Raw genomic sequence first — 18,004 nt, 5'->3', positions numbered from 1 at the left:
TTTATCACCACAAAATCCATTCAGCTAAGATATAATTGACAAGCAAAATGTTTCGCTAAAACTCTTGAGGCTTATTTTTTTTTTTTGTCAACAGACGACTAAACCCTCAGGATGCATGATATTCTATTATCACAATGACTGAAAGACACGGTAGTGAAAGCATTGTTGTGCATCATTCTCATTGTACAATGTTTTTGTGCCTCAGGCCCAGTGGGATGGTTTGACAGGACGGATAGTGCTTAACAAGACTGATGGGCTGCGGAAAGAGTTCAACTTAGACCTCATCAGCCTGAAGGAGGATGGGACGGCCAAGGTGAGTCCTCTATGCTGGACACTGATGAGAGACGGTCAACGTCTGCTGCTGCTCTTATGGTTTACACAGAAACACCATTGACTGGGGACTTCAAGTGTCTTATAGAGGCCACATGAGCCTGTCTAGTGTTTTTGTATGAGCATGTGTAAGATTTAAGTTACAAAGCTTATAGTTTTCCATAAAGAGTCTCTTTAGTGGTGCACCGGTCTTGTTTATTTATGGTATGGTGATCAGATTTTCTAGTTCAGTGGTTAAAATGGCATTGAAATGTCACTTATTGTTATGCTTGGGGACAATACATTTAATCTGTTTTTATTTTGAATTAAAATACCTCCAGTTGAGGGACATGACAATAAAATTTGTGACAAAATTTCATTGCAGAAGTAAACTGACTGATTCCAGTGGCTAATTAAAATAAAAAGTGGCTAATTTGTATGAGCTTGTGTGATCTCATTTGTACATTTTACAATGTTTAGGGGTGGGGTTTGTGGGCAAACCTTCTTTTAAAGATTGCATGAATAAAGTCATCTGAATTTGTATGAATTGGCCACTTTTCTGGTAAGATGAAAAAAATAGCTATATTTCCTTGTGAGATTGAGATGTCTGATTCTAATACAGATTTCCAATTTTTCAAGCCAACAGAAACAGATTTCTGATAATGTCACGTTTTATTTTATTAGAGGAATGATATGTAACAGAATGAGTGGCATTATTTAGTTAATTTAGGTTTGGAAACAGAGCAATTTACAAATAACTGAGGCAGGATTTATTACATGAACCAAAACAAATTTATAGTGTAATGCAACTATTGCCTCCTCTCTCATGACTTTACTTCAATCATTTTTTAGTGACCAACATCAGACTGTTGGACAGCATTACTACAGACAAATTTATGATTTATATGTTTTGAGTTGTCATATTTTGTATATATGTATTGTTTTGCTTTTGTTTGAACTATTCTTCATATGGCCTCTTTAACTGTCACTCAATTTTTTATTCAATTCATACCTGAAAATGATTTATGATGTATGAAAGGATGCACCGAAATAAAAAATTCTGGATGCACTTGGTTGAAAACCAAAATAGAAACTGGAAATGCTTCACAATAATTATTTATTATTTTATGAAATAATCTAGAGTAATCTAAGAGTAAAGTAACTGAAGCTAAGCAGGGCTGCACCCGGTCAGTACCTGGATGGGAGTCCACATGGGAAAGCTAGGTTGCTGCCGGAAGTGGTTTTAGTCAGCGCTCAACCTGCGGTCTGTGTGAGTCTTAACACCCCAGAATATTGATGACGTTAAACCGAGGTCCTAACTTTCTGTGGTCATTAAAAATCCCAGGATGTCCTTCAAAAAAAAAAGAGTAGGGGTTTAACCCTGGCATCCTGGCTAAATTTGCCCACTGGCCTCTGTCCATCATGGCCTCTTAAACATCCCCATATGATAACTGGCTTCATCACTCTGTCTCCTCTCCACCAATCAGCTGGTGTGTGGCGTGCGGTCTGGCGCAATATGGCTGCTGTCGCGTCATCCAGGTGGATGCTGCACACTGGTGGTGGATGAGGAGACCCCCCCCCCTCCAAAAAAAAAAACTGCTTAAAATAAAACATCAATAAAATAATCACATTTTATTAACAGTGTTGAGTCGAGAGGTGTCATTTTACCAGTGACAGCACAGTAGCACTATTACAAACAGGATGAACAAGTATACTACATAGAAATTCCCTGTCAGTGCGTTATTTTAGTGCTTTATCTTTTTGGTGAGCAGGTACAGTACATGCATAGATACTGTATGTATAACATCTGTACATGAGTGGAATATCCATATTGAATAATATTGAGCTATTTTGAAATTTGACAGCGACACATTTCCAAGCAAGTCGACAGTGTGCTCCGCTGCTCTTGCACATTAGACAGAGCAGACCCATTGGCACGCCATTGAAATGAATGGGTTTCATAGTGCTTAGTTTTTTGCATCTGATGTGAAAGCTGCTTCACACTGCCCAGTTATGGCTGGAGGGAGAATAAAACCAGCACACTGAACACTGATGGACAGGGCGGCACAGCATATTTCTCTTTGCAGCTGTGAATTCAGTGCATCCCTATATACTTTATACAGTTGAAGTCAGAATTATTAGCCCCCTTTTGATTTTTTTTTTTTTTTGTTTAATATTTCTCAAATTATGTTTAACAGAGCAAGAAAATTTTCACAGTATGTCTGATATTTTTTTAATATTTTGAATATTTTTTTCTTCTGGAGAAAGTCTTATTTGTTTTATTTCAGCTAAAATAAAAGCAGTTTTTACTTTTTTAATAACCATTTTAAGGTCAAAATTATTAGCCCCTTTAAGCTATAATATTTTTCGATAGTCTACAGAACAAACCATCGTTATAATAACTTGCCTAATTACCCTAACCTGCCTAGTTTACCTAATTAACCTAGTTAAGCCTTTAAATGTCACTTTAAGCTGTATAGAAGTGTCTTGAATAATATCTAGTTAAATATTGTTTACTGTCATCATAGCAAAGATAAAACAATCAGTTATTAGAAATGAGTTATTAAAACTATTATGCTTAGAAATGTGTTAAAAAAAATCTTCTCTCTGTTAAACAGAAATTGGGGGGGGGGGGGGGAATAAACAGGGGGGCTAATAATTCTGACTCTACTTAAGATATATAGTTTGTTTGAAAAAAAGTTCAGAAATCTACAGAAAATAGGTGCACTTTTACTAAAAAATGTGCCACCTGGTGACAGTTAAGAGGTTAAATGAATTGACCCTTAATTGTGTCGTTCTGACATCAGAAGTATGTATTAGCCGGTTGATTTGTTTTGAAATTGCTGCTCTCATGCTGACTACACGACTCTTCAATTCTTCCTAAAAGCGAGTGGCTGATGGCGCATTACGACCCAATAAATTATGGACAAAGGTTTGTTCCAGTCTTGGTTTCATTCCCTGAGTTTGTGATTAAGACCTGTAGAGAGCTTGGATTTCCTCCCCTGTGTGAAATTCACTTCAGCAAACCCGCTGCCCTTTCATCGGCTTCCCTTTCCCTGCAGAAAAATCCTTATGCCAGTCACTTCTGCCAAAACGCCTTGCAGAGACGCATAATGTGTGCCAGTTATAGTTATGACAGTTAAATCAGCATGCTCCATATCCAGCACTGTAAAACGGACGCTCTTTTTCCCACAATGCTTCATGCCTCAATAAGTAATACATCTCCATAAAAGCCAGCTCAGGCGTGCAGAAAAAAAACGTGCATTAATCCTCAGGCAGATATTTGCAGAGCCGTTCTAATCTACTTTTAAAGTTCATTTGAATAAGTCGCTCATTTCAGACCCGTACGAGTCTGTGTGACAAGTGGCATACATAAACACAGACTAGATTAGGCTTGTGCTAACAAAGGGTTTATCGAACGCAGAAAGGCAAGCCCTTCGTCAAGCAGTTTAATTCTTTTAAAGCTTTCTCTTTTAACGGGATCATATTTTTGTTTTTGTTATTTTTAGTTTTTTAGCTTCACAAGCCACTTTTTACTCTCTCTCAGATAATTAGAAATGAATGGGCTTCACTGAACATCATTTCGTCATTTGCAAACTTTTGTTCAATTTTACAACACAAATGAACAAAACATTAAACAGTATGCTTCAAAAAGATAAAGAGATTAGGAAAAAATCCCAAATGGCTGTTTGTATTGAACATTATTTATGAACTTAAGCTTGCAAAGGTGTGAGAGAAAAAAATCCCTCAAAAGATTTGATTCCTTTAATGCATTTTCAGCCTAAATAAAAGTGATTATGTATAAGCTATAATTTTCTTTTGTGATGAAATCATTTACTTTTAAATAACAATAAACTCTTTACTTATTCTAAATCAGTTTTTAAAGGAATAGTTCACCCCAAAATGAAATTTACCTCATCCTTTATTCTCCATCCTGTGGTTTTAAATCTTTATGAGTTTCATTCTTCTGTTGAACGTAAAAGTAGATATTTTGAAGAATGCTGGTTGCTGCCATTCATCGAATTCCAGTAAAATACAACACTATGGAAGTTAATGGGTCCCAGCAACTGTCTTCTTTTGTGTGCAACCAAGCGACAATCTCCCGCTCTTCTTCTTTAAGCCAATACGGAAGTAACTGAAACTGCAATTCATCAAATTCCGCTAGTCCTGGCTCCATAATTGAGCAAATTTCTATTGACCCCACTGTTAAAACGGCCAGTTTTACAGCAGAAAAAAGGTGTTTACAGCCTGGTACAAAGAACGATTTTGGTTCATATAGCTAATATTGCCCTTCATGACAACTGTGAGGAGGTGAAGTTTTTTTTAATAACTCATCCATTTATATTAATTAGTTATATTAAGTCTTCATATTTAAGGGCATGGCCACTTGAGTGACTGCTAGGTCTCGCTGGTCGCCATCACTTCACCTCAGCTGATTTTGGCTGATTAGCTGCGGACTCAGCAAATACATCATATTTTTTTTGTTTTATGTGGCTTTACACAGTCAGTTGCCTACAATTTCCTACAATTATCAGATGATATGGCATGCTGTGTACACTTAACTGTTCTCACAAACCATTCATGTTGCCTCCATTTCCCTCCATTTTCACACTGTGTTATGCCTGGATTTCAGAAGTAGCCTTGCATTTACTAACACAAGCTATATTTATAGTATTTGGAAGTAATTAGCATTTTGCGCCTGGAGAAAAACATCATAAAAACAATGCTTAGTTGATCGCTGTATTAGAACACTGTTTTATAAAAGTCTAAACACTTTATTGATATAGTGTACAACCAAACACGTGGTCAGAACACAAACGAGTCGCAGGTAATAAAGTAATAAGCATTTCTCCCAAAGAAAAGCCAGTCTAAGCAAAATGCTAGCAGGCGTCTGTAGCTCCGCTCACGCTCTGCCTCTTTGCCCTTGTTTGGTGTCCCCCGGTCGGCGCGATGATGCGCGAACAAAATGGTGACGGTTGGCCACGCCTACTTGTAGCTTCTTTTGCGTTCTTCAGAACCCTATGGGTGACGTCACGGATACTTCGTCCATATCTTTTACAGTCTGCGTGTGCAACAGAACACAGAAACCCAAACAGGTTTTAAACATGTTAAGGGTGAGTAAATGTTAATTTTGAACTATTTCTTTAAAACAAATAAATGATCATTTTCGAGAATCTGTGGCACTTCAAAAGGCAAAACCTTTCAGAGACATGCTCCCAAATCTTCACATCTTTACACATTTTTCATGTCCTTATGCTTCTTGTGTTTCATATTCATGTTTGAAGGCCTTCATTTGAATAATGATGGAGATAACAGAAAGACCTGTCAGTTACAGAAAAGCTACTGCCGAAAAGCAGTTACTGGGAAGCTTTTATTCTACCTTATTGCCCTGGAGAAATATAGAATATGTCTTAAATTTTAGAACAACTGTTTCACCTTTTAATACAGCAGACATAGGTCCTACATTATTGAACCATTTACAGCATGATGCTGCATCTATATCTCAAACAATACTTATGTCATTGTGTTTTCTATTTAAGTGTGCATGTTAGACACTACATTTATTGTTAGCATCCATTTAGTGGACATTGATTGATTTGATTTGGTTGGTTGGTTGGTTGGTTGATTGATTGGTTGGTTGATTGATTGATTTGATTGATTGATTGATTGATTGATTGATTGATTGATTGATTGATTGATTGATTGATTGATTGATTGATTGATTTGATTGATTGATTGATTGATTGATTGATTGATTGATTGATTGATTGATTGATTAAACAAAATATTCAGAATATTTATGTTTTAAAGTAAAAGGAAGCAATATAATTCTTCCTTAGTGATTTAATATTTTATGCATAAAACATGTATTAAAATGAAAGCTGAGTGCCTGAGTGCTTTTCTGGGATTTTGAGAAGTAATTATACAATTAAGTAGGTTTAGTGAATTAGGACTAGATTCTTTAATTTTCTCTCATTTTGTCATTTTTACCTTTCCTTTCCTGGCCTATTTTACTATTTTACTATTCATTATTATTATTATTATTAAACAGTAGTCTACACTGACTAAGACTGTCTATACTCATGTGCTTTTTCTTGTACTGTATTGTTAGATTGGAGTGTGGAACTCGTACACGGGCCTCAACCTGACTGAGATAAAAGACAATAAAAACATCACCGATTCTCTGGCCAACAGGACACTTATCGTCACCACAATTCTGGTAAAAAAAAAAAAAACACAATCAGATTTAATGTAAATTATGATTTCATCACTCTCACTTGTTTTTATTTGTTTTATTTTGTGTTTTTGCTTTAATTTTAGTGAGTTTTGTTGTGTTTTGTTGTGTACAGTAATGTCTATAGTTTTTGTTTTTCTGTATAAGCAATATGAAAATTAAAAATACTGTATTTGAAAATAGCTTAAAATCTTACCAAACATTTGATTTCAAGTAGCTAAATTGGATTTGGTTTCAGATTTCAACACACTAGTTGCATAAAAAGTAAAGGTATTAACCTCAACTAGACATAGAAGCTTGTTAAAAAATAGCGTATAATAACAGCAATGTAAAGTAATTTTGAGCAGTTCTCTTAAAATCTCATTTGGTCAGCTAACTATACCTTGGAGATCTGTTTTGTTTGTATGCGCTATACATTTGCATACACCACTTGCTTTTTTATCTTGTGAACAGGAGAACCCGTATGTTATGTATAAGAAGTCAGACAAGGTGTTATATGGGAATGAACGCTTTGAGGGCTACTGTCTGGACCTGCTGAAGGAGCTCTCTAACATCTTGGGATTCACCTACGAAGTCAAGCTGGTTACTGATGGCAAATACGGGGCTCAGAATGACAAAGGCGAGTGGAATGGCATGGTTCGGGAGCTGATCGACCACGTGAGTGATCCCATGATGCCACAAATACCAGTCGTTTTGTTTTTTGCTTTGCTTTGCTTTGCTTTGCTTTGTTTTTTGTTTGAAAAACAGCCCATGGTGCCACATAAGTTTTGTTTTGTTTTTGTTTTTGTTTTTGTTTTTGTTTTTGTTTTTGTTTTGTTTTGTTTTTGTTTTTGTTTTTGTTTTGTTTTGTTTTGTTTTGTTTTGTTTTGTTTGAAAAACATCCTATGATGCCACAAGTCATTTTGTTTTTGATTTTTGCTTTTTGTTTTCTTTTTGCTTTTTTTTTTGTTTGAACTATTGATTTATTGCTATGTAAAAACTAATTAAACAAGCTATTTTCATTTGTGATAAATGATTTTTGTAATTTGATAATTTTTCAAAGCTAAAATATTTTGGTTTCTTTCATGTTTTGTGCAAGTAGCCCAATGTTTAAATAATAAGATAAATAAATAAATAAACAAATAAATAAATAAATAATGACATTTGTGCTTTCATCTCTCTGTAAAAAAATCTGTTTCTATATTTTATTAAAAATAGCTTTGTATCTTATTTTTCTTTTTTGACCTTCATAATCTATTTTATTTGCCAGTATGATAGGAGAAAAACATCTCACTGTCTACAGTAGAGCCATTTTACTTTAAATGAACTCCGTCAAACAACAGAAGGCTTCAAACAGACAGTCATTTTTTATCAAAGCCCTGTTGTGGGATAGATCCCTGCAGGCGCCACTTGTTTACATGTCAGTGAAGTGAACTTCAATATTAGCTGCATCTATCTGCATTTTTTTTTCCAGCAGTTGAAATTAGTTCTATTTATTTTCCTTTTCAGATAGCAGACCTGGCTGTTGCTCCGCTGACCATCACTTATGTCAGAGAGAAGGTTATTGACTTCTCCAAACCCTTCATGACCCTGGGGATCAGCATACTGTACCGCAAACCAAACGGAACCAATCCAGGGGTGTTTTCCTTCCTCAACCCCCTCACCCCAGATATCTGGATGTACGTGCTGTTGGCCTGTTTGGGAGTGAGCTGCGTGCTATTTGTGATTGCCAGGTACGATTGGAGATTTAGGCTTAAAGACCAAAGCACACTTGGGTTTTCATGTATTGGAGGGCATACAGTACATAAAGTTTGTGTGACTTGAATTGAGTTGATTCAGTGACTATGTTTACATGGACATCAGTAATCGAATTATTTACCTTAATCTAAATAAGCTAACAATATGATTAAGGTATGAGTTGCTTTTAGAATGTTCCTTTCATGTTCCAGTTTTACATGTTATACCACATAGACACGCTATCTAATGTTTTCCCCTGGATTTTCTTGTAATTTTGGCTTTAAATTTTTTGATTTTAACTGCATTTCAGCAGTTTCACTTTCATTCAGCCACATTTCATTCATGCCGCCTGACATACTCTGAGGTAATGGGTGCGAGAATGAAGTAAGACTGGTGGGAGAGTGTTGCTTCAATGGAATTTAATACAGCACACCAAATTGAAAGAATAATTTCAGCATAAAAGTGTGTTCAGTGATGATGATAACGGGTGTGACGAGTTTCCAGGAGTTCACTCTGTGTGTGCTCTTGGAAATGTGTATGTCTGTGGTCCTTTACTGATTTGGAAGGCATAGAGAATAGTGTCAAACAGTCGTGCATGTGTATGGACTATCCTGTCGCACATTATGCGGCGAAAAAGTCCTACACGGCTATAATAGTTTAAGGTGTTTACATGTCTGTACTGCACTTTATTAATTAGACTACAATAGGAATATTCCATGTCTTACTTGGATTTGTGTTTAATATGATTATGACTTTAGTCAGATTATTGTCATCAAAAATCTCTGTTTACATGGTAGACTCCTAATTAAAGTATTGTCTTGATCATATTAAAATCTGAGTATTGGTGTCTATGTAAACACAGGGTGCCTGCGGGGTCTTAAAAAGTATTAAAAGTTGATAAATCAATATAGAGAAATTTAAGGCCCTTAAAAAGTATTATAAACTCTTAAATGCTATTTTGCAAGGTATTAAATTTGATATCATTTTTGATTATGCAATGTATGGTTGTATGCTAAAGTTTGCCTGAATTAAATCCGTGAATATCAGGATGCTGTGTAGTTTATGAAATCAATAGCATCCTGCTAGATTTGACATCATGCTGCTTTGTTTACTGCAGTAACCAAGGCAACACCATTATTTCTACAGATCTATAGGCGCCAACATGCTGAATTAGCTAGATTTCAGTATATGAATAATGTTTTAGTTTTGGATTAGTTTCTTACATTAATGTTTAGTAAATAAAATGTTAGCTAAAATCTTGCCATTGTTTCCAGTTGAAACCTAAAGTGGTTATGAGGTCTTAAAATGTATGGAAAGAGTCTTAAAAAATGTCTTAAAAGGTATTGAATTTCACTCTCTGATTCCCGTATATGCTCTGAAACATACTCAGTGTCAGAAAAGAAACAGTATGAGACAGGTGGATGATCATAATTGTTTACAATAATATTGGAAATCTTCATTGTTTTAACAATGTGTAAGCTGACATTATCAACCATGTCACTCATTTTGCAGAAAAACAAGTCTCTTGGGAACCCAAAAGTTTTGACTAGATGTCAAAGCCTGTTATAATGACTTTATCAACCTCAAGGCCTCTGGAGATGTTGTGATTATAATAAAATGCTATTAGCTGTTTTAATGGTGTTAAAATGTGTTTTAATAGTTTTAATTTAATGTCAATTGAGTGACCAAATGTTTATGTTATCTTGCAGCACAGCAGATGTAAATTTGGGGGACAATTTAAAACACATGGACGAGAGATGCATTCAGCATTATTAAAATAATTTACATAATATACTATTAATCGCTAATAACAGTTTGAGTTCGGAAGTTTGAGTAATATAATGCAATTTACCTGACAGGAACTATTAGGTCTACTAAACATAAAGAACTGAATATATTGGATAAAATAGACTTTTCATCCTTTTACTGGACTCATCTTTAACCTTAACTGTTTTAAGTGGGAAATACTTGTGCAGGCCAGTGTTGCAGTTCACTTTTAATTGACTGGTCCTTTTGCTCCACACGTGTCTGTATGTTATCCTCAGTCATAGAAATGTGAAGATAATAATTTAATATTTTAATAAATAAATAAATGTGTTTCATCTTTGTCCACTGGAAATTAGCAGCCATGCAAATGGATATTTAAAAAACAATAACAGCTTCATATTTTTATAGACATTTTTACAATTTGTGGGACAGGACTCAAAATTTCAGGACATCATTTGTCCTGGTCATTATTTTTGTCCCAGACTGTCTTTTTGTTTCACTGTAATTTACGTCAACACGTTGAAAAAATTACAATGGGCATTTCAAGACACTTCAGGGGATCTTTACGTAATATCAGACAAGCAAAAGTGCTGTTTTCCTAAATATCAGCACAAGAGCCTAATCACAATATATGATGAATGTGTGTGGAATTAACGCAACATGGATGATCTTTTCTACATCATCATATGTTATAAAGGGCACCTATTTTACCTCTTTCTCAAGATTTAAGATTGGTCTTTTGTGTCTCCAGAATTTCTCTGTAAAGTTTCAGCTCAAAACTCAGGTAATTTATTATATCTTTCAGAACATCGGAGTGTTCTACTCCGAACACAATGTAGCTGTTTTTGTTGCCTGTGCATTTATTGCTAGTTCTTCGCCCACCGTTCCCACGTGCCTATCAGAGTGTGCCTCAATCTCCGCCTTGGCTGCGTCAGATAATCAACACAGTGGCAGACATGAAGGAAGCGGATCCCGCGTAATGTTTGTGATTAAATACCACAGTAAGAACTTTCAAATTAATATTTGATGAGGAGTTAATTCAAGCCTTTCGATGAGTCACACACAATGCCGTTACAAAGTTCACAGACACACTCACACAGCAGACACATACACATGCACTGTTTTTGCTTAGCAAATTAGACAGGATACACGTTAATATTCACTGCTGTATGGATATCCGCTATGTTAATGCACAAAATAAACCTAATTTATCATCCACAAACCGGGATTGTAGCGTCTTCTTTTGTAATTGTAGTGACTCGTGGCTGTGGGGATAAAGACGGTAATATTGTAAACTCATTACAAACATGTGGCACTGTTTTAAAAAGTTTTAACTTGTAAAACTCATTCTTGATCACATTTGATGATGATTGATGATCACAGAGCGCTGAACAGATCTTTTAGTCCCAGCTGCTTTGCGCACGTCCTGTCTCCTTGATATGATTATACGCATTACTACTGAGACATGTTAATACGACTATGACTGTGGACACACTATACCTACAAACACTTCTGTCCAAACAGGCTGCAAAAGTTGATTTTTTTCATCATAGGTGCCCTTTAAACAAACCGTTTAAATAATTAATTCAATTAATTAACTAAATTATTAACTTAATATTACTTTTTTGTCAGTATCGTACACCCATACTGACAATGGTCAAAAAAGATACTGGTATTGACGAGCATTTTGAAAGCTGCTGTCATTTACGTGTATGCTAATATTCATTAAAAAAAACTACAGTAAGTTTACTTTGAGCAATTACTTATGCATCTTGAAAAATTCGCAAAGCAAATGTGCAAATTGGTTGTTAGATCTAGGAACATTGACCCACTTCTTCAGAAACGTCTTTCAAATGTTTTATAGTTTAACATCACACGCAGAGCCACATTATCAGGCTGTCATTTGAAGAATATTGCTGTTATCTGCTGCTTAAGGGAACATTGTACATCTCTCTTTGAAGCTGTCAAGAAGTTTTTACACCCTCGACTTCTGTCTGATTTCCAATCTAAAGCTGTTTTGCAGATCGTGCCGATTGATATCACGTTGCGTTGTGGGAGTGCAGTGTGTTTTTTCTCAAATTATATTACTGCGCTCATGAGTTGCCAGAATCTAAATGCTGATTTGATCTTCAAAAAGATCAATAAGTAATAAACAGCACCCAGACTTTATTATATTGCTGACGGGTTTTGGATTAATGGTGTAAAAAAATCAGTTATGGACATCCTGGTGCACCAATGAGTGCATAATGCAGCGGCTCAGTCGGTAACGTTTTGTTTTTTGCATGAGGATGAACAAGGCTGCATCCGAGCCTATTAAAGTCTAGTTCATAGAAGCTACCCAAATAGAACATGAAGCAAGCCAGATGATTGGTCGTTTCAATTAAAATGCAAATGGCCAATAAAATGGGTGTCCAACCAGACTCTTCTACTGGACAGCTGGTGGGGTCTCTGTGTTACAGAGGGCTCATTTGTGCCGAGTGACCCATTTGTTCACAGTGACGTCCTGCTGGGGGTCTTTTAAACTGTGATCTTGAATTTTGGCAGCTCTGATAGCTGATGTACAGCAGTTTACAGAGCGAGCGGCCGCACACCACAAGGCATGACGGATGAGTCTTGTGACATGTTCTGATCAGGCATCGATCCACTGTGGGGCTTTTATAAATGACCCAATTATTGAGTGCTAGGACGGAGGATGTGCCTTTCAGATGCTAGCCGTGCAACTGTAATTGTGTTCTTTTCTGCTCTCTAGCAATGAAAAGTTGGTAAGGTGTAAAAAGTAAATGTCTTAAAGGCTGCTATAAGGAATGTTACTGATTTAGTCTTACATACACTCAAAAGAAAAGATTTTTGCTGCTTTTTCAATTTACTTATTTAAATTGAGCTGAACAACCCAATTCTTGAGATTTTTTTTGTTTTTTGAGATAATTTAATTGTTCTTTGTTCAATCCACTTAATCATTAATAGTTAACTTAAACTATTTGTGTTGGAACAACATGAATAAATTGTGAGGAACCCTGCATTTTTTACAGTGTAGTTACACTGTAAAGAAATGCAGGGTTCCACTAGGGTTGGGTGATGTCTACCAATTTGGCATTGTGCGATTTCTAATGTGAAACATCGCAATGGATGATGGCATCGTCGTCGTAGGCAGCGGTGAATTAATTATTTATGAATAATTAATTAATTCATAACAAATTCATTATTTGTAGCCTACCGTTTCAACTACCTGACCCGCATGATCTTTGTTTTACCCATAGCCAAATCATAAATAAATAAAGATAAGTTACACACAAATCACCACTTGTCAATCACTTTTTTCGCGGGGTGATCTGTGTTGTTATAATGGTGTCGACAAACTTGGTTGGTAAAAAAGGTGCACAACCAACAGGAACCAACCAACAGTATCTGAGGTTTTCGATAAAATTTACTTCATGTGTTCACACTTAGCTGATGATTGATTATAAAGCTTGTTTGGCATGCTGTCCCTGGAGAGAGCCCTGCGCTCATAAGATCCTCGAGCCTGGGGCTCTCTCCCGTTTGCAAGGTGAGAGGGGAGGTTGAGTTCAGGTAGATCTCGAAACTCCCCTGCCGTAGTAGCTAATGAACAGATAGTGATTGCTCTTTTGAGACAACTACTTACTAGGAGCACGTCTATGGTGCCGATTTGGATTAGTCAATAACTTAAGTTGTATTTTTTTGGACTGTGGTAGGAAACCGGGGAAACCCACGTGAGCACAGAGAAAACGTGTAGACTACACACAAAAACGACAGCTGGGTTGGTAAGGATACGAACCAGTGGCGTTCTTGCTGTGAGGCAACAGTGCTAACCACTGGGCCACTGTGTCACCCTTCTAGGTAAGGAGGAGGAGTATGGGTAGTAGGGAGGATTCTTCAAAATGAAGATGGCTGTTATATGGAACTTAGGGTATTTATAGTGACTTAGGAACGGTCAGATTGGTGAATCATAAATTTGATAATGCAGGACCAGCTGCAAACAATCATAAGCATGATCCTCTCGAAATTAGTTTATAAATAAACTTCACTAAGTACAAGCGTGAAAGCGAAAGACTGAAGCGGTGTACTGACACTGTGACACGTTAACTGATGGATTCAAAAGACCAAAGAGTCGTTAGATAGAGACAATATTGATTAAATATCAAGTGAGATTAGATCCAGTGGTACATCCTTGATAAATGACATGCACTGCTCTCTGGCGTTTTTTGCTCAAAGCACCTGCTGAATGCTTGGAGCTCAGACGTGAGCATATGCTGAAGCGCATGACAGAGTGTGTGTATGTAGTCAGGTGATGTGTATTTTCAGTGGTATAGTGTGAAAGGAGGGCTTTTCAGAAATGCTAGATGACACGCCAGTGTGGATGTTAATCGTTTTCATTCTAAAATGGCATTTTAAAAAGACGTATTAGTGTTAACGAGGCCTAAGTGTGTATTTTTTTGATGCATTGTTTTTAATTAATTTTCATTTTTTTCTCCGTTACTTACTGTTGGTGGCTGTTTTTGCCCCATTTACTTCTATATAACCACATTTTTTTTGTTTACAAAATCATTGTTGGTGGTTTTCACTATTGGGAAGAGGTAAAATTTGTCCTTTTTACTGTTGAACATCACTTGGCACCATTACCCTTTAGATAGGCCTGTGCAAAAAAGCTTAGTTTCTGAATTTCATATGGAGTATAACAGCAAATTAAAGTGTGTGTGTGTCTGTGAGTGTGACCTTTATGACTTACCTTGATGTGTCTGAGAAAATCAAAATATGCATCTCAGCTCTCAGAACTACATAGAGTAAACAAAAACAAAGACTGTGTATTTATGTACCATCAAATGTGGTTATAATGGAAGTCAATGGGGCAAAAACAGTCACCAACAGTAAAATAGGGAGGAAAAAAATTAATTTAACAATGCATCAAAGCCAATGTTGCTACTAATCGTTCACATGTCCAAGACCACAACTACTTTTTATATTGAAAATACATCATTTTGTGTGCTTTTTCACCTAATCAGTGACATCATTTGTGAATTTGGCAATTAAAGAGTTAAAATCCTCTAATTTTCTAAATAATTTAGTATTTTGATCAGGACTGAAGTTGATTAACGTTGATTGAAGTTGAAAAAAAAATTGTCTGATGCATTTTTACAGCAGTGTAATTGGGTAGATGTTTTCACCCCTTACATAACAAAAGGGTAGTAAATTCAAACAGTGCACAAGGGTTAAAAAAAGGACTTTTTAACATTCAATTTACAGCCTTTTAAATTAAACTGTGTGCAAAAACTACTTAATTCATGTATTAATTAAAGCATCATTTATAATTGTTTAAAATACATTTTAATTAAAGGTTAATTATAATTAATAACAAAGTTTACAGATTAAATTGACAACCCTAGAAATAAGAGTTTAATGAACATTAAATCCGTTCAAAGAAGCACATTTTGGTTTACCTTACACCTGTTTCCAGGCTTCCCTCCTCAAAAACGGGATGTTTAATAATCTTCAGTCTGAGCAGTTATTGATAGCCTTTAGCAAGAAGAAAACTTTTTTTTAAGTGTTCTGCAGTTCAGAAATTGCCAAACACGCAGCTTCTCAAACGCAGTATTAAACCCGGTCTTTGGTGCTCTCTTCATTTTTTATCTGTGTAAAGCCTGTTTTCTATGACTCCTGGCAGGTTCACACCATATGAATGGTACAACCCACACCCCTGCAACCCTTCATCTGAAGTGGTCGAAAACAACTTCACACTGCTGAATAGTTTATGGTTCGGCGTCGCGGCTCTAATGCGTCAAGGTACGTTACACACAACAATACATCGCTTCACCTGACAATAAAACAACATCAAACCAAGTGACATTCATTTAGAGAAAGCGCTTAAGGGGAACTAACTTTATCCGTTCGCTAAAAATCACCTTGAGACCAGTCAGTTTAAATGAATACAAAAAAATGATGTTTTTTAATTTCATTTGGAGATTTGATGCAGTGACATTCATACAATAGAGAATTGTAGCGCTATGAACATGAAAATGCACCTCTGGCATGGTTATAAGTCACAACCAGTTATTAAATAGATTTTTGTTCTGGCTTGCAAACTTTTGGCTGTGTTTCCTCTGGTGTAATGGATCCGATGCTAGTGAGGAGAGGTTTGCTGGTTCCGCTACAGAAGGCATGAAACAAAATGGATGACCTGTCAGGTGTGCAGAAAAGTGTGAAACGCCAAGAGCGGCTTAATGAGCACTGGAGAACCAGACAAATCATTATGCAGCGTAGTCTGACCTCACGTTACAGAGAGTTTTCTGCTGAAATATTAGATAAATCTTATTTACATCAGAGAGACCGCTCAGCCATGAAGAAGAAACGCTAACAGGAATTGTACAGAAAAAATGGTGAAGTGCTGGAGCGGGTATTTCGTGTCACTGGTGGATTTTAGGATAATCTATTATGCTTAAAGCAGCTCTTTTAACGTTAAAATGTAAACATATTGTAACTTTCAGACCAGACATATATTAAAATAGGTTTTCAAATTTCTTAATGCAAAGGACATTTCAGGATAGGATAGCAAAGGATATTTCAGTTATTAGTGATACATTTATACTGTTAAATGCAAATGAGGTGTTATTGAATCATGTGAAATGTGCTGTGATTTGTCAGTTATGAAGTTAATATCCTATAAGCAAAACATACTCAAAGCAATACTATTTTGGTGTAATGTAATAGATATTGTTTATAGTTTTTAGTAAATGTTGTTTACAGTAAACACCACTACCTTTTCTGTTTGTTTTAAATGTACTGTCATTTTATTTTCTGCTTTGAATACTTGGTAAAACATGGAGGTTATGGATGACAAGATGGTTATGCATGAACATCCCAGTAGATCAGCAGTTTCTCAAATACTCAGACTAGCTCGTCTGGCACCAACAACCATACCACGCTCAAAATCACTTAAATCACCTTTCTGATGCTGGGTTTGAACTGCAGCATATCGTCTTGACCATGTCTCAAATGCATTGAGTTGCTGCCATGTGATTGGCTGATTAGAAATTTGCATTAACGAGCAGCTGGACAGGTGTACCTAATAAAGTGGCCAGTGTACATACATACAAATATATATATATATATATATATATATATATATATATATATATATATATATATATATATATATATATATATATATATATATATATATATATATATATATAGATATAGATATATATATAGATATAGATATATATATATATAGATATAGATATATATATAGATATAGATATATATATATATATATATATATATATATATATAGATATATATATATATATATATATATATATATATAGATATATATATATATATATATATATATATATATATATATATATATATATATATATATATATATATATATATATATATATATATATATTTTTTTTTTTTTTTTATTTTTTTTATTTTTTTTTTTTTATCTTATTTTTTTATGCTACTGAATATTTTTAGCAAATTTAAAAGATTTGTTTTGGGGTGAAGGGAACTAAATGAACCAACATTAACAATATCACATGAGAAGCCATGCTATATGACTCTATATCACCATGTCTATGATAAAGCCATATAAAATTATAAAGCAAAACAGTCAGTATGTCCAAGGAAATTTGCAACAATAATACTTTTAATCTACAATCTCAGCAAACAGTCTTGAGCGTGTTCATGACAGTCATTCTAGGAATAGTATATTTCTGTGATAATATTAAATATTTCTTGATACCTCAAAAGATGTAAAATAATAAATCTGATAAATCAATATTACAAAATAATGTGCATAAATTACACAGCCAGTCATAGTTTTATTGACTTATTAAATGCAACCAAAATAAACAACATGAACATTTAATAAAAATTTCTGAAAACAGGAAATTCTGTACTCCAGTTGGGACATCCACAGAAAAAAATATTGTTTTAAATAATACATGGAATAAT

The 18,004-nt window shown here is 35.1% G+C and overlaps 1 protein-coding gene across 1 annotated transcript in view; it reads left to right on the top strand.

Moving 5' to 3' along the window:
* grik1a (glutamate receptor, ionotropic, kainate 1a) overlaps window positions 1-18,004 on the top strand; it is a 96,336-nt gene that overhangs the window by 56,322 nt on the left and 22,010 nt on the right. Inside the window, 5 exon segments of the mRNA XM_056466739.1 lie at window positions 206-313; window positions 6,422-6,529; window positions 6,998-7,201; window positions 8,033-8,256; window positions 15,705-15,823. Coding sequence (XP_056322714.1) covers window positions 206-313; window positions 6,422-6,529; window positions 6,998-7,201; window positions 8,033-8,256; window positions 15,705-15,823 — 763 coding nt within the window.

The sequence above is a fragment of the Danio aesculapii genome, chromosome 10 (genome assembly GCF_903798145.1).
Source record: "Danio aesculapii chromosome 10, fDanAes4.1, whole genome shotgun sequence".
Taxonomy (NCBI): domain Eukaryota; kingdom Metazoa; phylum Chordata; class Actinopteri; order Cypriniformes; family Danionidae; genus Danio; species Danio aesculapii.
Note: the sequence above shows the minus strand (reverse complement) of the source record. Positions and strands in the feature narration are given on the sequence as shown.